Source organism: Pelophylax lessonae, assembly GCF_965119305.1.
Source record: "Pelophylax lessonae genome assembly, chromosome: 1".
Lineage (NCBI taxonomy): Eukaryota > Metazoa > Chordata > Amphibia > Anura > Ranidae > Pelophylax > Pelophylax lessonae.
The window spans coordinates 525,667,105-525,694,187 of record NC_138768.1 but is presented as its reverse complement, the minus strand read 5'-3'; the positions used below and the strand labels follow the sequence as shown (position 1 = coordinate 525,694,187).

Below are 27,083 nucleotides of genomic sequence, written 5' to 3'. Positions count from 1 at the left end.
AGCTGCAGTGAACACAATCTTTTTGGGCTGCAGTGAACACAATCTTTTTGGGCTGCAGTGAACACAATCTTTTTGGGCTGCAGTGAACACAATCTTTTTGGGCTGCAGTGAACACAATCTTTTTGGGGTGCAGTGAACAAAATCTTTTTGGGGTGCAGTGAACACAATCCTTTTTGGTGTGCAGTGAACACAATCTTTGTGGGGTGCAGTGAACAAAATCCTTTGTGGGGTGCAGTGAACACAATCTTTTTGGGGTGCAGTGAACAAAATCCTTTTTGGGGTGCAGTGAACAACATCCTTTTTGGGGTGCAGTGAACACAATCTTTTTGGGGTGCAGTGAACAAAATCCTTTGTGGGGTGCAGTGAACACAATCTTTTTGGGGTGCAGTGAACACAATCTTTTTGGGGTGGAGTGAACAACATCCTTTTTGGGGTGCAGTGAACAAAATCCTTTTTGGGGTGCAGTGAACAAAATCATTTTTGGGGTGCAGTGAACACAATCTTTTTGGGGTGCAGTGAACACAATCTTTGTGGGGTGCAGTGAACACAATCTTTTTGGGGTGGAGTGAACAACATCCTTTTTGGGGTGCAGTGAACAACATCCTTTTTGGGGTGCAGTGAACACAATCTTTTTGGGGTGCAGTGAACACAATCTTTGTGGGGTACAGTGAACAGAATCTTTGTGGGGTGCAGTGAACACAATCTTTGGGGGGTACAGTGAACACAATCTTTGTGAGGTTCAGTGAACACAATCTTTGTGGGGTGCAGTGAACACAATCATTGTGGGGTGCAGTGAACTCAATCTTTGTGGGGTACAGTGAACACAATCTCATACTGAAGGTTTGAGGGTGCTGCCTGTTCCATACTCCCCCTACTCCTCATCTAGCCTTTTAGGGGTACAAACAATAGTAATTGGGGCCTAGTGTGGTTGTGTACGTGTGATATACATACACTTTTTTGGGATCATATTTTCTATTCCGCTATTTAATCAAAAACCTTTGGGGATCAGTTAAATTGGGGGATAGTCTGTGTTGGTACGTGTGAGAGAGATCCACCTTTCCAAGTTGTTGGGGTTCATCTCATACTTCTGAAGGTTTGAGGGTGCTGCCTGTTCCATACTCCCCCTACTCCTAGCCTTTTAGGGGTACAAACAATAGTAATTGGGGCCTAGTGTGGTTGTGTACGTGTGATATACATACACTTTTTTGGGATCATATTTTCTATTCCGCTATTTAATCAAAAACCTTTGGGGATCAGTTAAATTGGGGGATAGTCTGTGTTGGTACGTGTGAGAGAGATCCACCTTTCCAAGTTGTTGGGGTTCATCTCATACTTCTGAAGGTTTGAGGGTGCTGCCTGTTCCATACTCCCCCTACTCCTAGCCTTTTAGGGGTACAAACAATAGTAATTGGGGCCTAGTGTGGTTGTGTACGTGTGATATACATACACTTTTTTGGGATCATATTTTCTATTCCGCTATTTAATCAAAAACCTCTGGGGATCAGTTAAATTGGGGGATAGTCTGTGTTGGTACGTGTGAGAGAGATCCACCTTTCCAAGTTGTTGGGGTTCATCTCATACTTCTGAAGGTTTGAGGGTGCTGCCTGTTCCATACTCCCCCTACTCCTAGCCTTTTAGGGGTACAAACAATAGTAATTGGGGCCTAGTGTGGTTGTGTACGTGTGATATACATACACTTTTTTGGGATCATATTTTCTATTCCGCTATTTAATCAAAAACCTTTGGGGATCAGTTAAATTGGGGGATAGTCTGTGTTGGTACGTGTGAGAGAGATCCACCTTTCCAAGTTGTTGGGGTTCATCTCATACTTCTGAAGGTTTGAGGGTGCTGCCTGTTCCATACTCCCCCTACTCCTAGCCTTTTAGGGGTACAAACAATAGTAATTGGGGCCTAGTGTGGTTGTGTACGTGTGATATACATACACTTTTTTGGGATCATATTTTCTATTCCGCTATTTAATCAAAAACCTTTGGGGATCAGTTAAATTGGGGGATAGTCTGTGTTGGTACGTGTGAGAGAGATCCACCTTTCCAAGTTGTTGAGGTTCATCTCATACTTCTGAAGGTTTGAGGGTGCTGCCTGTTCCATACTCCCCCTACTCCTAGCCTTTTAGGGGTACAAACAATAGTAATTGGGGCCTAGTGTGGTTGTGTACGTGTGATATACATACACTTTTTTGGGATCATATTTTCTATTCCGCTATTTAATCAAAAACCTTTGGGGATCAGTTAAATTGGGGGATAGTCTGTGTTGGTACGTGTGAGAGAGATCCACCTTTCCAAGTTGTTGGGGTTCATCTCATACTTCTGAAGGTTTGAGGGTGCTGCCTGTTCCATACTCCCCCTACTCCTAGCCTTTTAGGGGTACAAACAATAGTAATTGGGGCCTAGTGTGGTTGTGTACGTGTGATATACATACACTTTTTTGGGATCATATTTTCTATTCCGCTATTTAATCAAAAACCTTTGGGGATCAGTTAAATTGGGGGATAGTCTGTGTTGGTACGTGTGAGAGAGATCCACCTTTCCAAGTTGTTGAGGTTCATCTCATACTTCTGAAGGTTTGAGGGTGCTGCCTGTTCCATACTCCCCCTACTCCTAGCCTTTTAGGGGTACAAACAATAGTAATTGGGGCCTAGTGTGGTTGTGTACGTGTGATATACATACACTTTTTTGGGATCATATTTTCTATTCCGCTATTTAATCAAAAACCTCTGGGGATCAGTTAAATTGGGGGATAGTCTGTGTTGGTACGTGTGAGAGAGATCCACCTTTCCAAGTTGTTGGGGTTCATCTCATACTTCTGAAGGTTTGAGGGTGCTGCCTGTTCCATACTCCCCCTACTCCTAGCCTTTTAGGGGTACAAACAATAGTAATTGGGGCCTAGTGTGGTTGTGTACGTGTGATATACATACACTTTTTTGGGATCATATTTTCTATTCCGCTATTTAATCAAAAACCTTTGGGGATCAGTTAAATTGGGGGATAGTCTGTGTTGGTACGTGTGAGAGAGATCCACCTTTCCAAGTTGTTGGGGTTCATCTCATACTTCTGAAGGTTTGAGGGTGCTGCCTGTTCCATACTCCCCCTACTCCTAGCCTTTTAGGGGTACAAACAATAGTAATTGGGGCCTAGTGTGGTTGTGTACGTGTGATATACATACACTTTTTTGGGATCATATTTTCTATTCCGCTATTTAATCAAAAACCTCTGGGGATCAGTTAAATTGGGGGATAGTCTGTGTTGGTACGTGTGAGAGAGATCCACCTTTCCAAGTTGTTGGGGTTCATCTCATACTTCTGAAGGTTTGAGGGTGCTGCCTGTTCCATACTCCCCCTACTCCTAGCCTTTTAGGGGTACAAACAATAGTAATTGGGGCCTAGTGTGGTTGTGTACGTGTGATATACATACACTTTTTTGGGATCATATTTTCTATTCCGCTATTTAATCAAAAACCTTTGGGGATCAGTTAAATTGGGGGATAGTCTGTGTTGGTACGTGTGAGAGAGATCCACCTTTCCAAGTTGTTGGGGTTCATCTCATACTTCTGAAGGTTTGAGGGTGCTGCCTGTTCCATACTCCCCCTACTCCTAGCCTTTTAGGGGTACAAACAATAGTAATTGGGGCCTAGTGTGGTTGTGTACGTGCGAGATACATACACTTTTTTTGATCATATTTCCTATTCCGCTATTCAATAAAAACCTTTGAGGATCAATTGAATTGCGGGATAGTCTGTGTCGGTACGTGTGAGAGAGATCCACCTTTCCAAGTTGTTGGGGTTCATCTCATACTTCTGAAGGTTTGAGGGTGCTGCCTGTTCCATACCCCCCCTACTCCTCATCTAGCCTTTTAGGGGTACAAACAATAGTAATTGGGGCCTAGTGTGGTTGTGTACGTGCGAGATACATACACTTTTTTTGATCATATTTCCTATTCCGCTATTCAATAAAAACCTTTGAGGATCAATTGAATTGCGGGATAGTCTGTGTCGGTACGTGTGAGAGAGATCCACCTTTCCAAGTTGTTGGGGTTCATCTCATACTTCTGAAGGTTTGAGGGTGCTGCCTGTTCCATACCCCCCCTACTCCTCATCTAGCCTTTTAGGGGTACAAACAATAGTAATTGGGGCCTAGTGTGGTTGTGTACGTGCGAGATACATACACTTTTTTTGATCATATTTCCTATTCCGCTATTCAATAAAAACCTTTGAGGATCAATTGAATTGCGGGATAGTCTGTGTCGGTACGTGTGAGAGAGATCCACCTTTCCAAGTTGTTGGGGTTCATCTCATACTTCTGAAGGTTTGAGGGTGCTGCCTGTTCCATACTCCCCCTACTCCTCATCTAGCCTTTTAGGGGTACAAACAATAGTAATTGGGGCCTAGTGTGGTTGTGTACGTGTGATATACATACACTTTTTTTGGATCATATTTTCTATTCCGCTATTTAATTTAACTGGGCCTCCATGCGAGACCTGTGTGCCTTGTTGCGCTGTTTTGAGTACTCCACCAACATGGCCAGTGGCAATGACGCCGTTCTCAGCTTAACTATCCCACTTCTATGCCTCCTTGAAAAAACAATTCGGGCGATGATGGAAGAGGATGTGGCACAGGATGAGGAGGAGGAGGAGGATGAAGAGGTAACATTTCCAAGGCTTTCAGGGCAGTCATTCGCAAGGGGCTCCGAGGGTGGGTTCCTGCACACGCAAACGCCAGGGACGCAATTGTCCAGCAGGGGCACAGTTCTGGAGGATGAGGAGGATGAGGAGGAGGAGGAGCTGGAGGAGGAGATGGAACCATGTTCACAGCAGGGTGGCACCCAGGCCAGCTCATGGCCATCACTGGTGCGTGGCTGGGGGGATACAGAGGACACGGACCATACACCTCCCACAGAGGACAGCCTTTCGTTGCCTCTGGGCAGCCTGGCACACATGAGCGATTACATGCTGCAGTGTCTCCACAACGACCGCCGAGTTGCCCACATTCTAACTTGTGCTGATTACTGGGTGGCCACGCTGCTGGATCCCCGTTACAAGGACAACGTACCGTCCTTAATTCACTCACTGGAGCGCGATCGCAAGATGCGCGAGTACAAGCGCACGCTGGTAGACGCCATGCTGCTGGCATTCCCATCTGACAGCGGGGCCACAGTGGAAGCACAAGGCAGAGGAGGAGGAGGAGGAGGTCGCCAACGCAACCAGGGCACCGCCAGCACCTCAGAAGGCAGGGTTAGCATGGCCGAAATGTGGAAAAGCTTTGTCAGCACGCCACAACAAACAGCAGCACCAGCAGCTCAGATGGAACGTCTTAGCAGGAGGCAGCATTTTACCAACATGGTGGAGCAGTATGTGTGCACACGCCTACATGTAGTGAATGACGGGTCTGCCCCCTTCAACTTCTGGGTCTCCAAATTGGGCACATGGCCTGAGCTTGCCCTTTACGCCTTGGAGGTGCTGGCGTGCCCTGCAGCCAGTGTATTATCTGAACGGGTATTTAGCACGGCTGGGGGCGTTATAACAGACAAGCGCAGCCGCCTGTCCAGAGACAATGTGGACAAGCTCACGTTCATTAAAATGAACCAGGCATGGATCCCACGGGACTTTTCCGTACCTTATGCAGAATAGCAATGGATACCGACCTTACCCACCCATTGTTCCATTTTTGCTCTTTCTCACTCTTTTGGGGTGTACCCTCATTTAAAATTTGTGAAAAGAAGCAGTGTTGGCTACCTCGTCCTCCTCCTCAGGGCCAGATTAATGTAGGGGCTATTGGAGCTGCAGCTCCAGGCCCCTACCTTTTATATAGGCCCCGGGTTGGCCATATTCACTGTTACCGCTCTTCTGTCACTTGTAAACACAGAAGTCTGGCTTCTATGCTCGCTTCCCCAGGCAGCACCCTCAGAACCTCCCCACACAGCGTGAAGGCCGGACAAGGAGGGACAGTTGGCGATGCATGGATGTGTTTATGGGCTTCAGAGACAGCATCCCATGTTGAATTAGGCATGCATGGCTGCACCCTTCCTCCTCTGGGTGCATGGCAAGGCACGGCCCTAAGGCCCTTCAAAATCCTCAGCACCAAGCCCATGATGCTGTTAATCCGGCCCTGGTCCTCCTCCACCGCCGCTTCCACCTACACCGCCCATAGGTGTGCGCAGCCTATTGCATTAAGGTGTGCACCCCAAAGTTGAAATACACATGCATGTGTTTGCCAGCAGGGAGAGTAATGTATCGGGGCCATGTACCTGTAGGCAAGGAGAAATAGAGCAGAGCAGGTCCCAGGGAGATCTTTCCCATCTCCTCACTGGCAATGCTATGTGCCCTAGGTGATTAGGGTGTGCCCAGGCACACCCAGCACACCCTGTGCGCACGCCTATGTCACCGCCACATCCACCACCACCTTAACCTCCCTCCTACTCCATATGGGCCTCGTCCTTCAGAGATGAAGAAGAACATTGTTTTATTTTTCTGTTTTTTTTTGTTGTTTTAAGTTATTTCCCTATCCACATTTGTTTGCAGAGCACTTGCCATGCTCTTAATTACGTTTTGCTGCCATTTGCAGCACTCTAGCCCTTTCCTTTGGTGTTTTAGAGCCATTTTAGTGCCTTAAAGTTCGGGTCCCCATTGACTTCAATGGGGTTCGGCGTCCGGGAAAAGTTCGGTAAAAGTCCGGGACACGGACCCGGACTTTTTTTTAAAGTTCGGCCGAACCCGTCGAACACGGACATCTAGGTGTTCGCTCAACCCTATTTAGCACACATCTGATCAATGAGCATATTAAGAAGGTTGTATTTCATATAAATCATATACTTCTATTTGAAAAAAAATAACTGTTACTCATTTAGGTCTTATTTGACCTCCGCTTCATTTTATAATAAATTAATGAAGCCTTTTTATAATGCCTCACAATGAGAATGTCTGTAAACATATCATATACATATAGGGTGCTATATAATCTGTGCATATATATTCACAACCTTATATATATATATTTTTTTTTTATCAGTAAGCAAACATGCATTGTAAAGTGCAAATCATGAAGAGTACCACCAATCAGCCTTTGGTGCCACAGCCACTTGGAGTTGAGCAAATAGGTGGTACCTATTTTTAGCTATATTAGTGAGTATACTGGAGTGTTAACTTTACATAAGTTGCTTATTATATGTAGAAATATCCTTTCACAAGTACTTGGGGCAGGGGCATCTCACTTCAGTACTTATGGGCTGTTATACCCATAGTTATTACTGGGCTGTGTAATAAATTTAAACAAAAATATACTGCACATTAGTCTGGTTGCCTCTTTTAGATACAAACTGTTAATTTTTTAATGTAAATGGAGCGTTATTTCAGTTGGATTTTTTGTGTTTATGGATGTACAAAGTTCTATAAAGGCTCTTTCTTTCTGATTTGGAACTGTGTGTACTGACAGGTGCTAGAATGGTCATTTGAATATCGCTAATGCTTCTTATAAGTACAGCAAATAGGAATTAAGTACTTTTACAGCCAGACCTTGACCTCTTAATGCCCAAGTACTAATCATCTTTATCATTACACTAAAATGCCAAACCACCAAATTGTTTACTTTTGTACTGTTTCGGTATTACAATAATTTGCAATGGAGTAATCACATTTTTTAATAACATATTTTACTTGCGTACAATATGTACTGGAATAAATCCGTAACAATGTGGTCACAATGATACAAAAAATGTATTCTTGGCCAAGCTTCCCAATAAACTATCTATTTTAGCAAAATCTGGTGACATATTAATACCTAAAAACAGAATGTTTAAAGGAATCACATGACATACAAGCAAACAATAATTTGTATCTAAATAACCATTAAACGCATAATTGCACTCTGAAAAGAAATCTTTGATATGTGAAAAACTTTAGCATTTCTCAAGTCATCCTTTCAAGATAGACCAGTTCTTTTTATACCAGAGGGAAGGAAAACATTGACAGCAATATGTTCTAGCAGGCTCCTGTAGACAAAAACAGAAAAAATATTTTCAATTATGTTTTAATTGAAAAAAATAAATAAATAAATAACACCAAAACACATAAACTAAATAAAAATGCACCTTGGCATACTTTTCCTATCACCAACTGACCCTTTTGAGTACACCAAACAAAATGGATATGCCTCTAAGGATCCAGCACTTTGTACTACTAATTTTACAATAACGCGCTCCTTTTAACTTTTAAAAAACATGTTTGTCATTACTGGGGGGAGGCAGATAGAAAAATAATTGACATAGACATTTTGCAACTATCTACTTTTCTTCCCTGTTTTTAAATCATCTCTAGTATTGGGACTAGATGACAGGTTTCAAAGAAAACAACCCTTGTAATAACTAGCGAAAATCTCGTACTGTGCACTACAGGTACCCACTCTTCGGACTGGACAATGTTAACGCTCTCCTCCTAGTCAAGCACACCACCACTCAACAGGGGCATGTCATGCTTTATCACTTTTGGAAGTTGCTCTCACCCTTGGTCCTCTAAGAAATGTACATATTATCTCAAAGTAATGTACTAATCATCACTGAGGATTTAATCGTTTTAAATACTATGAATGTTTAACATTGTGAATGCCAGGTATTCTATAGTCATGTCACCAATTCATTGATGCAGTAATGTATGTGCGTACATATATGTATTTATGTCATGCAATTACTTTTGGCTTGTACACGTTCGCTGGGTTGAGACAGAGGAGAGTCGCCTGGCAACCAAATGGTGTACACCCCTTTTGGGCGCGGACCAGGTGCTTCACCATACCTCTGCAGGCAGCCGCTCCTGGGCAAAACCCCGTACATGTACGGCGCTCGCTCAGGAGAGTGTAGGGGGCAAGCGCGGGGAAGCTGGTGCTTGTGTCAGGCGGCTCCGATTGCCGCCTGACACCCTCGATCTCTCCCCACTAACAGAGAAGGACAGACGGCTGATGTAAACACAGCCGCCCGTCCTTCTGCCTGCAATGATCACAGAGATCATGTGATCCTGCTATATAGGATTGCATGTCTCTATGATCATTTCACAAGCCCAACCCCCCCACAGTTAGAATCACTCCCCTAGGCTTACATTTAACCCCTTCATCACCAATAGTATTAACCCCTTCCCTGCCAGTGTCATTATTACAGTAACAGTGCATATTTTTAGCACTGATTACTGTAGTAATGTCACTGGTACTCCCAAAAGTGTAAAAAATTTCAGTTATGGGTCCGATCTGTCCGCCGCAATGTCGCAGTCCCACAAAAAATCGCAGATCGCCGCCATTACTATTAAAAAAACAAACAATAAAAATGACATAAATCTTTCCTGTAGTTAGTAAACTCAATAATTTTTCCGCAAACCAATCAAAATACGCTTATTGCTATTTTTTTTTTACCAAAAATACGTAGTAGAAAACAAATTAGCCTAAAATGATAAAAAATTTAGATTTTTACATTTTTTTTTTTTTTTTTGGGAATGTTATATAGCAGAATGTGAAAAATAATGTTTTTTTTTTTCAAAATTGTTGCTTTTTTTTTGTTTATAGCGCAAAAAATAAAATTCAGACAGGTGATTAAATACCACCAAAAGAAAGCTGTATTTGTGGGGAAAAAGGACGTCAATTTTATTTGGGTGCAGCGGCGCACGACCATGCAATTGTCCGTTAAAATAACACAGTGCCGAATCGCAAAATAGGGCCTGGTCATTAAGACCGGAAGATTTTCCTGCTTAAAGTGGTTAAATTAAAAATCTTTTTATCAAGGATTATGCACTAGGCTGGTGCGCCCTCTGTCAGTTTCTTGCTTCCAGATGTTGGGGGGCCACATGCAGACTATAATTTAGGAGCAGATACATTTTTAGGAAATTAGTCTTTGCTCAATTAATTGAAACGAGACAATGACAACTCTTCAACTCTTTACACATACACACATACGCAGAAATGCTAAAAAGGCTACAGTTTCCCTTTCAAAGGATCACGGCTCCCAAATCTGAAGTTGAATACTGCCCCTCTTGAATTTTTCAGAATATGGAATTATTAGCATACCTGTTTGAAGGACTGGCTGAAACTGTCCAGCCATACAGATTTCCTCCTGTTTTTGGCGTACAACCCTTGTAATAGCTGGTGAAAATCCACGTGGATTGCGTGAGAATATGATGGAATACCCATCATTACATGTTCCATCTTCATGAAGAGTACGGCAAGCATAGGTGATTGCATAATTATCATAATCAGTGTCAATGACCCAGTAGTTGTCTCCTGCAGAAACACAAACATTGCAAATCAGTTCTTACACTCCGCTTTACAGTTAGTACAGAGTAAAGTGGATATGTTGTCCATAGAAACCACAGTTCCTTGTTAGTGAATTGGATATGTGGATGGGGCTTCCTCTGTCGCTCTTTGGGAGATGCTGTCTTTTCAAAATGGTTAGCTTTGCCCGCCTGTTATACCCAGTACAAACAATTCCGTTACTTTTGAAACATACAGATATCAAAAGAATAAATTTGGCATTAACGGACTTTCTCTGGCAGAAGGGGAGACCTCGAATTGCTCTTAGTAAGCTATATCTCTGGAGGAGCGAGGGGGGAGTTAACATCCCAAATATTAGAGCTTATAATATATCTTGCTTGCTGAGAGTGGAAGCTGCAATGGTTGAGCATTATGACCTAGTGGGGCTTCTTCACTGTAATCATAAATTGATTCCCCCTCACCTCAAACAAAATGTACTGATTAGAGACATTGTAGTAGCCTGGAGAGAGGCGAGAAATAAATTGGAACTGTCCCCTTATATTTCTCCGTTCCTGCCAATTGTTGGTGAACCCGATGTTTACACAAGGACTGCAGTACGAGGCATTCTCTCAATGGAAGTCCCGGGGGGTGATCAGGGTGGCTGCCCTATATGAGGTCTCCTTGAGAACACACAAAGCTTTTTCTGCTCTGCAAGAGGACCTTGGTATACCAAAAAGCTATTTCCTACATGTTCATCAGCTCACAGACTTTGTTTCTAAATCTTGCCCCATGAAGTCCAAGAGATTTCGAACCTCATTGTGTGACAAGCTCTTAGACTCGCAACAATATTCTATAGGAGATATCTATAGACCTCTCAACTTCTTTTTCACTAAGCCACTGCACGAAACCTCAGTGAAAGCCTGGGTGAAGGACCTCCTCGGGGATAATACCATTGGTAACTTCCTGGAAGGTTATGCTACTGTCCTCGGTCTGATTCCTAATGAAGTGTGGAGGGAAACTCAATTTAAAATCCTGCACAGAGCATATTTTCCTTTTTCCACAAACTATCCCCAATTAAAGGGACTTTTCCCCTGGTGCTCTACCCCAAAGCCCTCTCTCTTCCACTGACTTTAGATCTGCCCACCCATTGCTGACTATTGGTCCTGAGTCTTATCGTTCATACTTGGAATAACAGATGTACTGTCCCAGGATCCCATGCTTCTCCTGTTTGGCTGTTTGAAAGTAAATACTCTGCCTCACGGTACACATTACCTGAATCTTCAACACAACCATTAATGGATACTGATCCATCTCCTATTGGCTTGTAGACAACTTCTCAAACACTGGATTGCTACATCTTCCCCTACTATCTTGGAACTTACAAATGACTTGAAAGACCTTCTCTTCAGGGAGAGTTTGGACTTCTCATTGCAACCCTAATCCTTCCTCTAATCGTCTTGAGCTCAGATGGCCCTCCTTCATGGCTAATGGCCTCAACCCCTCTGAGAGACGGGAGTTACAACAGTCATCGCATCTTTTCCAGTGATCCCCTACCCTAACCTAACCTAAGGCTCACCAGACTTTTATAGCCATTAGGCCTTTTTTATTGACTACGCCCCCCCCCCCCCGGTTTCAATCTGGTTATCTAGAATATAGTACCATAGTCCTGTTTTTAAGGAGCATTTACAGTATTATGGTGTTACAATTTCTGTTATTTGCATAGGTACCCTCAGAATGTCTAACTGCCATCACTCGATTCATTTGTATAAAACCTATGTATCATTTCTTCTTGTTAGACGTTAGTTTTCATTGTCTGTACTATGGTTTTTGTTATATTTGCAAAAATCCAATAAAAATTATTTGAAAAAAAAAAAAAGAAACCACAGTTCCCAGCAGTTATTTTTCTCCTATAGATTGAAAATTAAGGTTGGTAATTTTTCAAATTGTTCCCCACTTTTAGAAAAATATGCTTACACCATTAATTATACAGTCACTTATAAAAAATCTGCAAGCTTTTTATAGGATCTGTTTTATAAAATTAAAAACATAAACAGTGGCGTACCTAGCACATTTGTCACCTGGGGCGGATTATTCTTTAACACTCCCCACCCTGCATCCCCCTCTATACAGTAAACTTATTTTCAGTAATAATTATAATGAAATGAATACTACTTGTAAGCACATTACAAAACAGAATCAGTAAAGATTTTCTTGCCATGCTAAATAAAATAAAATTCAAGGGATTACTAGAGGTGAAAAATGGGGATAATAATAGCATGCTTCAATAGTGACAGGGCTATGGCCATAGTATTATAGTTCTCTATTGTAATATTGTACTCTACACAGCAGTGGCTTAGCAGCACCTCTTAAAATGACTTTCACTGTGTTGACTCAGCTTAGCTGCAGTATCTGCACCCATGTGTTAAGTTTGAATTTCTGGCATTTCCTCTGCCTATAGGCCATGTAACAGCTGCCTCGTTGCTTTTTTTCTCTGTGGACTACAGGTGGGATGGATTGATATGTTTCTTACTCTATATAGTCATCATGCCAGAGACCAAAGTGCCAGAACTATGCAGAGACACCATTGTGTTGGAAGCATACTAGTCTGCCCAACGTACAGCTGTAACAACTTGAATTTATCTGTCCATCTGGCCTTGGAGGTGTATGCACTCCACAACTTCACTGGCAGCCAAGGGAGCACCCCATAAGTGGCGGTATCTGGAGAAAGACCACCCACCCACCACCCCATGGTGTATTTGTAACAAAAATGACATGTGTAATGAGTTCCTCAAAATGGTCCAAATATATGGAACTATCCAGTGCCAGTGATATTTTGTCATGTTTCCGCAATTTCCTTTAATCCTTTGTACAGAAACTGGGACAAACTAAATGTATTGCTCATAGCAACTATCTAGATGATTGTTATTCATTTCTACCCTGTAAAAAAATGCAGTCTGATCGGTTGCTGTGGATAGTATCATCATTTCCGTTCATCCAAGTAAACCTAGTGCTGTGCCAGTATAGCGTTTGTTGGCAAGAAATTGTTCACGGATCCTCTTACATAAATGTGTAAAGGTGTACAACATATAAGCTTAGGCGGTCCCAGCTAAACTCAGCTTACCTCCACTTGATAAGTAGCTGGCCAAACCTTGGTAAGTCATGTACATTTTAGCTGGGGTGGTTGGGTCTGGTATGGAGTACTGAGCAGCCATATCTGCACAAATCAGCCAGAACCTGTAAAAGAATTATACCTTTAATTAATTCAGAATAGTAATTGTTTGATACATCAGACAAACAAAGTAATATTTTTTTTCTTTTTAATTTTTATTGGAATTTTAATTTAACAATTTGACAAACAAAGTAATGTAACAAGCAGTGTCTTCCCTAATGAGCACTGTTTGATCTACTGGTGCAGTAAATAGAAACCTGCCCCGACAAACTTAGACTACAATTATTGGTAAATGCCTGGCTGTTTCTGCATCTAGTATTTTCTGCTTAACTGATCTAGAACAAGCATGTAGCAAGTTAAGTCACAGGAAATGCCTGATCTGTATTCTTGTTTAGGGTTAGTGACGAGAACATGATCAGAATCAGTGACAGCCAATCCGAATGATAGGTAAGCAACTAACATAGAGCAATATAGAATGATTTAAGAAATACTTCATAGTAACCTATAGCAGTCAGTAATATTTTACCATTTTAGATGTGTTATAACAGTGAAAGCCATTAGCTTATCCATTTTTGTGTATTAAAATTTTTTAATCCTATTTATAGGGATGTGGTTCATGTTCCTGCTCCCACGGAGTGGAAATTTACAGTCCTGGTGAAGTAAATGCAGATTCCCCTAGAAGAATAATTCAAACCATAATGCACTGCATGGCCTTTGGACTATGGCCAGCAGGCCTAGAGCCTCCATAAATTAAAAGGGCTCAAAGCACCTACATTGCAAGTTGTAGTAGTAGTATTTGTAAACTTCTGTATGGAAAACTGGCAAACTGCACATGGAGAGATTAGGGCCAGTTAGGAAACTATTCTTTAATTCTGATTGCTAGCACTTTGAACAATCAACCCCTTTGTTACTTTTGTTGTTCTTATTGTTGGGGGATATTTTTGTCTTTCTATTTTGTGGTTGATGTGAGGTCAGCATTTACTTTTGGGCGCTCTTCCCTTCAAAAAACTTGGGGTTTTTATTTAAGGGCATGGTATTTTGGAGTTTTCATTTATTTTGGGAAATACCTTCTAGAAATGTGCCACCCCCCACCTGGCCTACCCTCTTCACTGCCATGCGATTCAGGCTCCTTGGCAGGTGTAAAGATGGAGAGCAGGGGAAGATCATCAATCTGCTGATCTCCCCTAGGTAGTATGAACCTAGAAGTGCTCAATTCTGAGCAGTAGTGATATTAGGGGTCTAATTTCTAAGGGTTTCAAAAACCGAATGCTTAAAAAAAATAACGAAAAGCAAAAAAAAAAAAAAAAGTAAAAGCAAAAAAAGTAAAAGCTCCTGGGTATATGTACTGTATATGCACATATGAACACACTCATCAGGTGCGGACATGAAAAGTGAGTGTGTCATACATTCCAAAGTGAGAGCAATAATTCTAGGGCCATCCATCACTGTTAACTCTAAACTGAAAGCTGTAACATTTTTACACTTTTAAAGCTTTACTTATGGACAATTTGGGGTACCATGAGTTTTTATGGTGCATAAAATTTTGAAACACAATATACAGTATTTGGTATCTATTTACTGGACAAAACCTTTGCTTTTATATTTTACCAAAACACTGTTTGAGTGTATTTTTTTACTGAAAATATAGGTTTGATAAACAAAAACGCAATTATTGTGTGACATAAAAAAAAATTGTAACTGCCACCATTTTCTTCCACAGGATCTCTGCTTATAGAAAAATATAATAGTTTAAAGTAATCTTTAGGCCTAAAATGTGCATTTTAAAATGTGTGCAAAAAAAAAAAAAAGCAAAAGGGATTGCATTCAAATCCACATGAAAATGATCTCCCCCCACTGTACCATAGTGTTTTTTTTACAGTATTGGGCCAAAAAATGGCCTGAATTTAACTACAAGACCAGCTCACCCTAGAAACCCAAAATTTGGGTTCACCAAATTTCAAACAGATTTGCCGAACCCTTGACGAAGTAAACCCTGGTAGATTTGCCTTTCACTACTCTTTAAACATGCCATATTTGTTTTGTGTTATATCTTTATTATATGTTTCAGTTAAAGGCTACCACTGATGAATTTCTTTAATTTCCAAACTTATCAGTGTCTAAAGCCATTATGAGGGGGTTCTTCTACCTACTGAAAATTGTGTATTCATTCAATTTACATAATAGAAATGCGGCTGGATTAGGTCCTAGCCTCTCTCAAAAGACAGGTTGTGCCCATCCTCAAACCAGTGAAACTCTGTTGACCTGGCAATGACATATTTTCTGACAATGAAGCTGTGCACTTCCCACAGAAAACAGAACCATTGGTAGAAAATCTTTGTGTGTTGTTAAAGTCTTATGGTCCTGTTGTTACTTATGCTTCTCAGGCAGTGGTCGAATCATCATTGAATGATCCATATTTAGTCGCCATTATGCTCTGGTTCAATTGCATTAATATTAAATAGGTCCACAATCAATGCCCAGGAACTAGTATGCAGTGTGGGAATCAGGCATGGTAGCTTTCATCCTAATGTGTTACTATACCCACAACAGTAAAATCAGTCTGTATATGCAGTAAAGCATGCTTGTTGTACTCACTGTGGAACCCAAGGGGTTAATCCTGTACATTGTGTAAAAAGGTTGTTTGATCCTGCCTCTCTGATCCTCCCCTTCTTCCACAGTCCCCAATCCATCTCCTGATTGTACAGAGCCTTGGGGGCACTCTGCACATGCTTAGTTTGGTGTGTATTGGGAGAGTGCATGTGATCAGCACAGGGCCAATCAGTACTGTCCAGACATAGGGTTAGGGGTCCTGCAGCCTCATAGGTCAGTCTGGGGAGAATGAAAACTCCTCCTACAAGCTTTAACCAGTGCTCAGACGGACACCGATAGAAGTCACAAGACAGTTCTATACTGCAGATGGGAAAAGGTATTTGGCAGTTTATATTTACTACGCATTTACTACTGTTTTTCAGGAGTTAGTTCCAGTGAAGGGAACTCTTAAGGCATCAGCATACCAAGACATTTTGGAAAATGTTATCAGGCAGGGGCCTTCTCCAAACTGTTCCCTCAAAGTTATATGTTCAAAATGTCTTGGTGTGCTGATGTCTTAAGACACTGGAACTAAGGGGCCAAGACCAACCCCTGAAAAACAACCCCACACCAAAACCCCCCCTACACCAAATGATTTGGACCAGTAAACAAAACAAGGTCCAAGAGACATGGATGAATGAGTTTTTGGGTGGAGGAACTTGACTAGCCTGCACAGAGTCCTGACCGTAACCCGACTGAACACCTCTGGGATGAATTGGAGCGGAGACTGCTAGCCAGGCCTTCTTGTCCAACATAAGTGCCTGACCTCACAAATGCACTTCTGGAAGAATAGTCAAATACTATATTCCCATAGACACACTCCTAAACCTTCCCAGAAGAGTTGAAGTATAGCTGCAAAGGGTGGGCCCAACTCAATAATGAACCCTATGGACTAAAACTGGGATGCCATTAACGTTCATATGCATGTAAAGGCAAGCGTCCCAATACTTTTAGTAATATAGTGTGTATCTCTCTATTTCACTGAAACTGGGAGCAGATTTCCCCTTTTAGAAAGTCTATTGAGCAAACTTAAATGAAAAACACTACATTTTAAAGGATAAACAAGACTTCCAACATTTAATACACTATTGCAATAATAATATTATTAAAATATTATTCAACGTGTAAGATTTCCCCTCACATGTCTTGGAGACACATCAGGATGTGAAAGGAAAGCCTTGGAACACATAATCTTGTTGGAAGATTTTTTCTTCACTTAAGACCCGTACACACGTAGCGATTGTCGGCCGTAAATTTTCGGCCACCGACCGATCGGCCGATTGTCGGCTTGTTAGTATGATGCTTCCGACAACCGACTGCGACTTTTCGGCCGAACAGAATCTGGCGTGCAGACTTTAAAATTTTTGTTGGCCAACACCAGAACGGCCGATTGTTCCTCAGTCAGTACAGATTTCGGCCGACAAACAGCAGATGATTAAGACTGGGCATGCTCAGAGAAGAAAAAACACACAGAAAGTTAACCATCACATTACATCACTTCTGCAGTCGGCTGTTGTTGGCCGACAAAATTCGTGTGCAGTCTTTAGCACTTTTCAACCGACAGGACAGCACCGGACAAAAGACGGCCGATCGTTCGGCCGACAATCGGTACGTGTGTACGGGGCTTTATGTACCACTGAAAACTGTAAAACAAGATTTCCCCTCCTGACCCAGGAACAAAAGTTACCAGGCTAGAATATGTGGGAATCTCTAAAGCAATAACAACCAGAAAAAAGTTCTAACTAATCCATGCTCTAACCAAAACAGAAAAAAAAGCTCAGCTTGAAGTTCCAATACGATGTTGAATAAACATTCCAATATGCAGCCCAAATATCAGCATTACTTACCCAAAAAGTTTGACTCTGCCTTTGGATGATGCAGTCATTGTACCTTCCTCATCTACTGTGTATTCGGCAGAGATATTATCTTGCAGGAACAGGCCTTCAGGGTCCTTTTTCCCAATAGCATACCATTTTCCTGCATACTAGTGAAAAATATTGAAAGTGTTAATAGCTACACCTAATGTTTAAATACATAAGCACTTGAATAAAGCAAATAATGAACTCCACCATTTGGTTATTATGCAAAGAAATATTTTTTTCTTTACACATTAACCAGGGTTGGTTTTCTAAACAGCATATCACTTTTCATTGACTTCATTTATTCGCCCATGTATGAACCTTGGGAAAATGGCATATTCACTATTCTGTGAAGGCAAAAAAATTGGCAGTCCTAGGCCTTCAAACACTATTGGCTGGTTTGTTTTCTTCATATTTTTCTGCAGCAGACTCCATCTGCCTTGTAGCATATAGTTATCCTCCTCCATGTATGATTGCTCCTTAAGCTTAACTACTATGGTTACAGTTACATAATGCAAACATTTCCCATCCCTGCAGGTCATTGTTTTGCCATTAGGGTAGGATCACACTGGTGCGGTTTCCCTGCGGCCACTTTTGGGTGGGCACAAAAGCCTATTCATTTAAGCTGCTGTACCTATAGAACACCCAGGGAAAAGGTTCCAAAATCGTAGCCGCAGGGAAACCACATAGTGCTATGCAATTCCTAGCATGGGAAAACCCTCATGCAGTTTCCTGTTTTAATTATGCCAATAAATATAGAAGGGCAAATGTAAATAAAGACAATATTATGTCCAGTGTTGGGGGTAACGAGTTACAAAGTAACGGATTACAGTAACGCGTTACAATACTAATATTGGTAACTACACTACTTTACTAGGCTATAGGAGGTAACTACACTACTTTACTAGGCTATAGGAACGCGCTTTCCTGCGTTACCCAAGCCGTGCGATACAATCGTTATTTCGAAGAATAGAGAGGGATGAAGTTGATGACTTTTTGTTGCACTTTATGTTTTATTCTGTTTTTTCAGGTTTTGTTCTCATGTTTCCCAAAGCCTGTGTTTATACAATAAACTCTATGCAGAAAGAGTGTCATGTATCTTCTTCTACACGGTCAATTAAGAAAGAGGGGAGTAAAGTAATAAGTAGTGAAGTTACTTTTCAAATGCAGTAACTAGTAAAGTAATCTCGTTACAATTTACAGAAGTAACTAGTAACTAGTAACTAGTTACATTTTTTGAGTAACTACCCCAACACTGATTATGTCCCCTTAAAAGAGCTAAGGTAAAGTTCAAGGAAAAACTGCTCAGTTCATTGTTCAAACATGTAAAATCAGAAACCATTGATGAGCAAATCGCAGAAAAAAGGTTAAAGAAAGAATACCATGTAAGCCATAAAAAAACAAATGAAGGTCAGTGTGGACAGGCTTGATTGAAGTATAAGGCAAAGCAATGCAGCTGAACCAGGTCAATGGAGGGCAACTGTATCTGTAATGCTTCTGAGATTGTTCATAATTTGTCTTAAACTGATGTCAAAAGCCCACTGCATTTGCCCATGCACCAATCAGCCATAACATTAGGATCACTGACAGGTAAAGTGAATAACATTGATTATCTCGTTACAAAGGTATCTGAAAGTCAGTGGGATATATTAGGGATCATGTAAACATGTTGTCCATGAAGTTGATGTGTTGAAAGATGAAAAAAAAGGGCTTTGCAATTTGTTGTATATAGGGCTGCTTAGGCTCTTACCAGTCAGGTTGCCCATGCTGGCCCATGTCCACAGCCAAAAGAACCTACAATGGGCACGTGAGCATTAAAACTGGACCAAGAAGCAATGAGGATGGCTGGGGGTGTGTGTGTTGCTTACTTAGACAAGGTTGGGTACCAGGGTGCAGTATGGGAAGAAGACAAGCTGACAGAGGCAGAGTGATGCATTAGCAATGTTCTGAGTGAAACCTTGGGTCCTGACATTCATGTGGATGTTACATTGACATGTACCACCTACTTAAACATTGTTGATGAGCAAGAACCTCCTTTCGTGGAAACGGTATTCCCTGATGGCAGTGGCCTCTTTCAGCAGGATATAGCGCGCCCTGCCACACTGCAAAAATGGTTCAAGAATGGTTTGAGGAACACAACGAGTCCAAGATGATTATTTGGCCTCCAAATTCTCCAGATTTCTATCCATCGAGCATCTGTGGGATGTGCTGGGAAAAAAGTCTGATCCATGGAGGCCCCACCTCGCAACTTACAGGACTTTAGGATTTGCTACTGCCAGCTTGGTGCCAGGTACCGCAGCATACTTTCAGAGGCCTAGTTGCATCCATGCTGCGATGGGTCGGGGCTGTTTTGTTGGCAAAAGGGGGACCTATTCAATATTAGGTGGGTGATTATAATGTTATGGCTGATCATGTAGAAGCCCAAGGACATAGGTGCTAGGAGTAAAAGAATAGTCAGCTGCAGAAGGGGGGAGTGGGGGTGCTACTCTTCTCTCAAAGTACAAGTCAACTTTCGAACACATGTCATGGTTCTCCGACCTGTTACTGGGACTTTAAGGATGATGGCACATAAACTTTTTAAAATAATTACCTGCATCAGTTTAGCTTGGAGTCAATAGATAGAGGTCTCCCCCATCACTAAACATCAAGTGGAATTAAATATTTTCAAAATTGCTGCTAGTAAAATTCTGCGCTCTCACTAGTCAGCAAGTATAGGCATAGAAATCTTCCAAAAATGCTGCATGTTATATTTTTGAGACTGAATCTCTCTCCCACTCATGTTCATGTGACATGATGAGCAATCCTTTCTAGTCAAGTCTATACTGAGATGTAGAAGTTCAACTATGAGTAGGTACAGTGAGCTTTTTCATTAAAAAATGCAGAATACAGAATTGCTAATCTGACATTGTTCTAATTTATGTGCCAACATAAAGTGTGTAAGTGTTCACATCAGAAGGGTTGAAGGGTTGACCTTACCAGCACAGATATTACCTCTTTAATAAATCACCTCGTATATGTATTTAGTACATCATCTCTTAATTACCTTACTTTTTAATGAAACAACATCTTACCCTTTTAAATTCAAAGTCATCCTTCACTTTAAAATTATCTACCACACAGGTCTGGGCTCTACAATACTCAAAAATGGTAATGAATGCAGCAAGGAAGAAATACTTGAAACACTTCATTCTGGAAAAGAAATAGAACAGTTTTCAAATTAGGTGTAATGTGTAGCACATAAGTTTTGCTTTTAACTTAATTGTAACTATTGTCATTAAGTTTGCACACATAGGTAACATTTTAACCAATTCTGGACCGGAAGGATTTGCCCCCTTAATGACCAGGCCATTTTTTTGCGATTCGGCACAGTGTTATTTTACCGAACAATTGCGCGGTCATGCGACACTGTACCTAAATAAAACTATTTCTTTTGTTTCCCTACAAATAGAGCTTTCTTTTGGTGGTATTTGATCACCTCTGCGACTTTTATTTTTTGCGCTATGATTAAAAAAAGAGCGACAATACTGAATAAAAAAAACCCAGTATTTTTTACTTTCTGCTATATAAAATTCCCCCCCAATTTTTTTTAAAAAAAATCACAATTTTTTAACATTTTAGGCCAATTTGTTTTCTGCTTCATATTTTTGGTAAAAAAAAAAATCGCAATAAGCGTATTTTGATTGGTTTGCTCAAAAGTTATTGTGTCTACTAATTACGGAAAAGATTTATGTCATTTTTATTGTGTTTTATTTTTCTTTTTTTACTAGTAATGGCGGCGATCTGCGATTTTTAGCGGGATTGCGACAGACAGATCGGACCCCTAACTGACATTTTTGACACTTTTGGGGGGACCAGTGACATTGTTACAGTAATCAGTGCTAAAACTCGCTGCCGAATGGGGGCGGGAGCGCGCCACCAGCGGCGCGCGACCGACGTGGAGCTACGTTAGTTTACACAGGAGGGGCTGCCTGCCACAGTAAATCTGCGGCGGGCAGTGGTTAAGAAGTTAAATAGGTGTTTATATCATATATTTTAACCACTTCTGGACCGGAAGGATTTGCCCCCTTAATGACCAGGCCATTTTTTGTGATTTGGCACTGCGTTACTTTAACAGGCAGTTGCACGGTCATGCGATGCTGTACCCAAAAAAAATTGATGTCCTTTTTTTCCCCACAAATAGAGCTTTCTTTTGGTGGTATTTGATCCCCTGTGCAATTTCTATTTTTTGCGCTATAAACAAAAAAAGAGCGACAATTCTGAAAAAAAATATATATATTTTTCACTTTCTGCTATATAACATTCCCCAAAAAAAATTTAAAATCTATTTTTTTCATCATTTTAGGCCAATTTTTATTCTGCACATATTTTTGTTAAAAAAAAAATCCCAATAAACGTATTTTGATGGGTTTGTGCAAAAGTTATCACGTCTACCAATTAGTCATTATTTTTTATTTATTTTTTTTACTAGTAATGGTGGCGATCAGCAATTTTTAGCGGGACTGCGACATTGCGGCGGACAGATCAGACCCCTAACTGACATTTTTGACACTTTTGGGGGGACCAGTAATATTACTACAGTAATCAGTGCTAAAAATATGCACTGTTACTGTAATAATGACTATGGAAGGGAAGGGGTTAACCCGGGGTCTATCAAAGGGTTAAGTGTGAGCCTAGGGGGTGTTTTCTAATTGTGTGAGGGATGGGCTTGTAAAATCAGCACAGAGACCTGTGTTCTTAAATAGCAGGAACACAGGGGCTCTGTGTTGATAGCAGAGAGAACAACGGTCTGCTGTGTTTACAACAGCAGACCACCGTTCTCTCTTCACAGGGAGCGATCGCGGGTGCCTCAGGTTACCCGCAGGCGAGTGGGCGCAGGCGCACACCCCCAGGTTAATGATTCGCGGGAACTTGCCACTGTATAACTGCGGTGGCTAGTTGGCAAGTGGTTATTTAGGCATTGGCAACAAAAATCAAAGGACTTCAATAATTTTGTCTTTTTTTCTCTTCTATATGTTTTTGATAAAACTGTTCTCTCTTTCATAACAGTAAAATGTATAAAACACACAACTAAAATACAAGCAATAAGTATATGCTTTTAGGCTCTGTACACATCTAGGCGTTTTTGGCCGATTTTCTGCTCTAAGCCTCAGCTCTAAAAACACCCAACAAGGCATATCCCATTCATTTCAATGGTCCCCGTTCACATCTGAGCGTTCTGTTGCCTTAAGCAAAACGCTAGTCGCTCAAAAAAGTACATAAACTTTTTTTTTGGCAGATTACAGGCGTTTTTATTTTTTTTTCATTGGTCACTTGTCAACCTAAAAACATCTGCACTAAAAAATGCCTGTAAAAATAGCAAAGCCTAGATGTGAACATAGCCTTACAGCTGCATGACACTAGTACTATTATGCTTTTATTACCCAATACATTCTGTTGTGTTACAAAATACAGTGCAAAAGTAGTGAAAATAAAGAATCCTTATTATGTAGTAAAGCTATAAAATGATATTTGGCTTGGGAAAGACCTAGTGCTAATTAAAACATTACTTCTATTTTATGTTGTCAAGATAGAAAATAAATCAGAGCTTTATCTGTTATCTGCTACCAGTTGCTATAATAGTGCTGGCTGCCAGAGTATTTGATGCAGATCCCATGAAGTATGTGTACCCCTACTGGTAAGCTCTGGTAAATAAAGGTGGTACCGGCATAGACAATTGTTATATTATTTTATTTGTTATATAGAGAATGCTGTTTGTGTACATAGGATACCCCCAGTTCTCTAATACTAATAATCCAATGCAATGCCAAGTTTCAATACCTATTTTAAGATGCAAATAGACTACTAAATGAGTAGGAAACACTAAAGTTATAGTTTACCTATCTTACTGAATATGACTGAGGTGCTTGTACTTATTGATCCAATCATGTGCAAGCAAAAATTAGAATTTGTTTTTTATTTCCCCACCACATGATTGGGTATTCAAAATCAACATAGCAACACTTTAGTAGGGTACACATTAGTAGAAAATCTGCAGAAAATTCCCATCCGAGGTAAAATCGTACGATTTTCGGCTAGTGTGTACACAACTTTCAGCAGCCGATGCCGACATTTTCAATGAAAAAGAGGGACAAACACCAAAATTTTTATTGTCCGTCCCCAGACGACCAATTTTCGTTTAATGTGTATGCATATCGGATACGAAAGACTGCGCATGATCTGAAGTTGCTGACGACCCAGAAGTCTAGGCACAAATGTCCCAAAAAAAAAATCGGACGAGAAATTTCGTGAACATTATGCACTGTCAACTAAAAACGGTTATGACCGCTGAGCATGCGAGAGAAAAATCGGAGGATATTTTGTCCGATTTTCGTCAAGTGTTTAAAATTACGAGCCTTAAGGGAAAAAAACATTCCCTACTCCTTTAGTAAATTAACCCCAGCAATGGCATATGATATATGTACTCTTTGTTCCTTTTGTTCAGTTCCTCCTAAAAGGCACATACAACCTTTGTAAAGCAAGAGCATATGGCCACATACCATGATGAGCAATATCAATTTCAATGCAAGATGATTGTACACTTTACATTGTTTTTCTCTCACGGATACTCCTTTACACCTATGTATCCAATGTTGATTTTATGAAGAAATCTATGTAAATAATTGAACCCCTTTTTAATTTATTTGATTTGATTTTGATATTCAAAGCAGTTTAAACCATTAACTTGACTTTTGTTCCCAGTCTGGCAGTCCTCCTGTCAAAAACACACCTAGTGATACATATATATCAGTAGTTAGAAAGCTCTAGCCTAGCTAAATGTAGACTTGATTCTTAGTACAATCATGGCATTTACAATTAATCAGAAATATAAAACCATTCTAACAAACATAATTTTTAAACTAAAACTTTCAGCCGAAACGACTTACCTGACTCTTTTCTGTTGTAAACCAGTGTTAAATGGGCTCCCTACAGAATCAAATGAGCCTCTCTTTCAGCTTATTTAAGTATTTCTGCTTTAAATAATAAGCCCACAGACTACCTAAGTGGTTATTTTGGTCCACAGAGGACAGTAAGAAGCTTAGGTTTGTTAATCCATTACATAAAGTCTGTGCGTAATCCTTTTCTCTGATGTGTGCTCCTCTAATTGTGAAAGAAAACAGAGGTAAAAGAGATGAGGAAAGACCATGCTTACTCGTGCTGCACATGGCTCATTTGAGCATGTGAATGGACAAAGAGCTAATGGTCACCAGGCCTGTGCTTTATGATGGTCTTGCAAGTGGATTTCATTTTACTAAATGTCATGTTTGCATAAAAGTGTCTCTTCACTAGAAGAGATGATTAGTATAAGAAAAGTGAGATCATGGTTAAGAATTCAATTGTGCATACCGAATTTTAAATACTTTGTGTAATCTATTTAAAAATATCATCATTGTTAAACACACACTAGCAAATACCCTCGAAACTCTAGAGAAGGGGTAGACCAAAGGCTAAGGGCACCTTAATTATGGGGCATAAGGGGGTAGTAAGCATCCCTACCTCTCAGAAGCGTACCACAGGCCCTAAGCCTGTAAGAAAATATAGGTTTGTTGTTCCCGTAATGTTGTCAGGCTGCATGTTCCTGTACTAATTGATACACCAAACTCACCTCTATTTCTTGTTATGTAATAATAGACAAATGCTGGGCTGTGGTTTGAATCAGAGAACCTAAATTGTATGACGAGGGAAAACTTTTTTTTACATTTTGGATAGAGTGCATAAGGGTTAGACCCTGCATAAAGTTTTTATTGATGTCTTTGCCACCATAGGGGAAATTTACTTCTCTCTATTGGTGACTATTATCACTAAAACACTAAAAACAGAAAGTGAGGGGAAATCTAAAACTTTAGGGTTGTCCCCAGAGTTCAGAGAAAATCTTCCGTTAGGGTTACCTGTTCTGGTAACAACTGTTTGAGAAGAGAATTCTCCTCAGTTTGGAAAAATTTCCTGTTGCGTCTCAAAGCCCAGATGCAAAGGGAAATCTCCCCAATGGGACACAACCAGCAAAGCATTACCTGATAGGGCTTTTGCCCTTCCCTATTCAATCCAAACATATGGAATTGGAAAGTTAATTATACGAACTCTTTAATTTATATCCACATAATGAAGTTTTTTGTATGAAAATAAAACTTGTGGTGCTTTTTTAATACCCCCTCCTTCTTAAAAATAATTAAACACACATTTTGTAAAACACATCTTGAAAGCCTTGGGTGAAAAGAACTTAATCTACTTCTTCTAATTCCAAGAGCGTACATATTTGGTCTAGCTGGGTACGAAACTCACACATTGCATTCCAAGATTAATATTTTTTTACTCTCTGCTATAATTGGTTGCATGATTCCACACATCTCCTAGATGAATCAATGGTATCAGAAACTTAATATTGAGTCTGAAAGTTCAGTTAAAGCTGAACTACATGCAAGTATTAAAAAACACAAATTCATTCCCTTGTATGTATTTATTGAAAAAAAATTACATTACATTACACAGAGCTAGGATAGATGTCTGCCTCTTAATTATATCAGCCTCCTGTAATCCCTTGAACACTCTGAACCAGTTAATCTAGCAATGTGAACATGCTCATAGGAGAGATAAGCATGGTGGATAAGCTCATCAGTAAGTAGGGTAGTGGTCTCTGCTCACATAATGAGGCAAAAGGCCTTGGGTTAAGGTAATAACATAGGCTATGTAGTTTTAGAGGGTAACTCAGGTCTTCAAAACAGGGTCTGTGTCCATGGGCTTTGGGCTTTTGATGATGCAGTCAGTTTGGCATCAGGTTGAGATACTTCTAAGAACATTCAGAGTTCATTGATCAGAAGTTGACCTCCTGACCCGTATTTAACCTGGTTCAAGAAAACATGTTGACACAGGCCATTAAGGATTCATTGTGTGTGCATGTGCTTGCCTGTAGTTTAGATACAAGTATAAAAGGCCAAAACTAAGATATTATTCATAATGGCAACTGAACTTACTTTACTTTATGAACCTATCAAAATATTTCTTTTTTTTATGTCATATGGGATCAACTTTCACAATGAAGTTGTGGCAGCTAGCTAATACAAACCAAAGAAACGAAATGCCTTACCTAGGTTAAGGCTGTCCATGCCTGACAATGCCACTAGTTGCAGTTACAGTACTACTTTAAACAATTTGCCACTCTAATGCAGACAGTTGACAATGGAACCCTAACCACTAGATTA

General features: G+C 40.5%; 1 protein-coding gene across 1 annotated transcript; it reads right to left on the bottom strand.

Annotated features, from left to right (window-relative positions):
* Positions 1–9,979: 9,979 nt before the first annotated feature.
* On the bottom strand, positions 9,980–24,877 carry LOC309547370 (purpurin-like; the record flags this gene model as incomplete). Its single annotated transcript, XM_082247215.1, has 5 exons — positions 24,774–24,877; positions 20,922–21,039; positions 17,839–17,975; positions 13,355–13,467; positions 9,980–10,263 (listed from the first exon to the last, which is right to left on the bottom strand). The coding sequence occupies exons 2-5, from the start codon at positions 21,036–21,038 to the stop codon at positions 9,980–9,982; spliced, it is 651 nt and encodes a 216-aa protein (XP_082103341.1). The 5' UTR covers position 21,039; positions 24,774–24,877.
* Between the last annotated feature and the right edge of the window lie 2,206 nt (positions 24,878–27,083).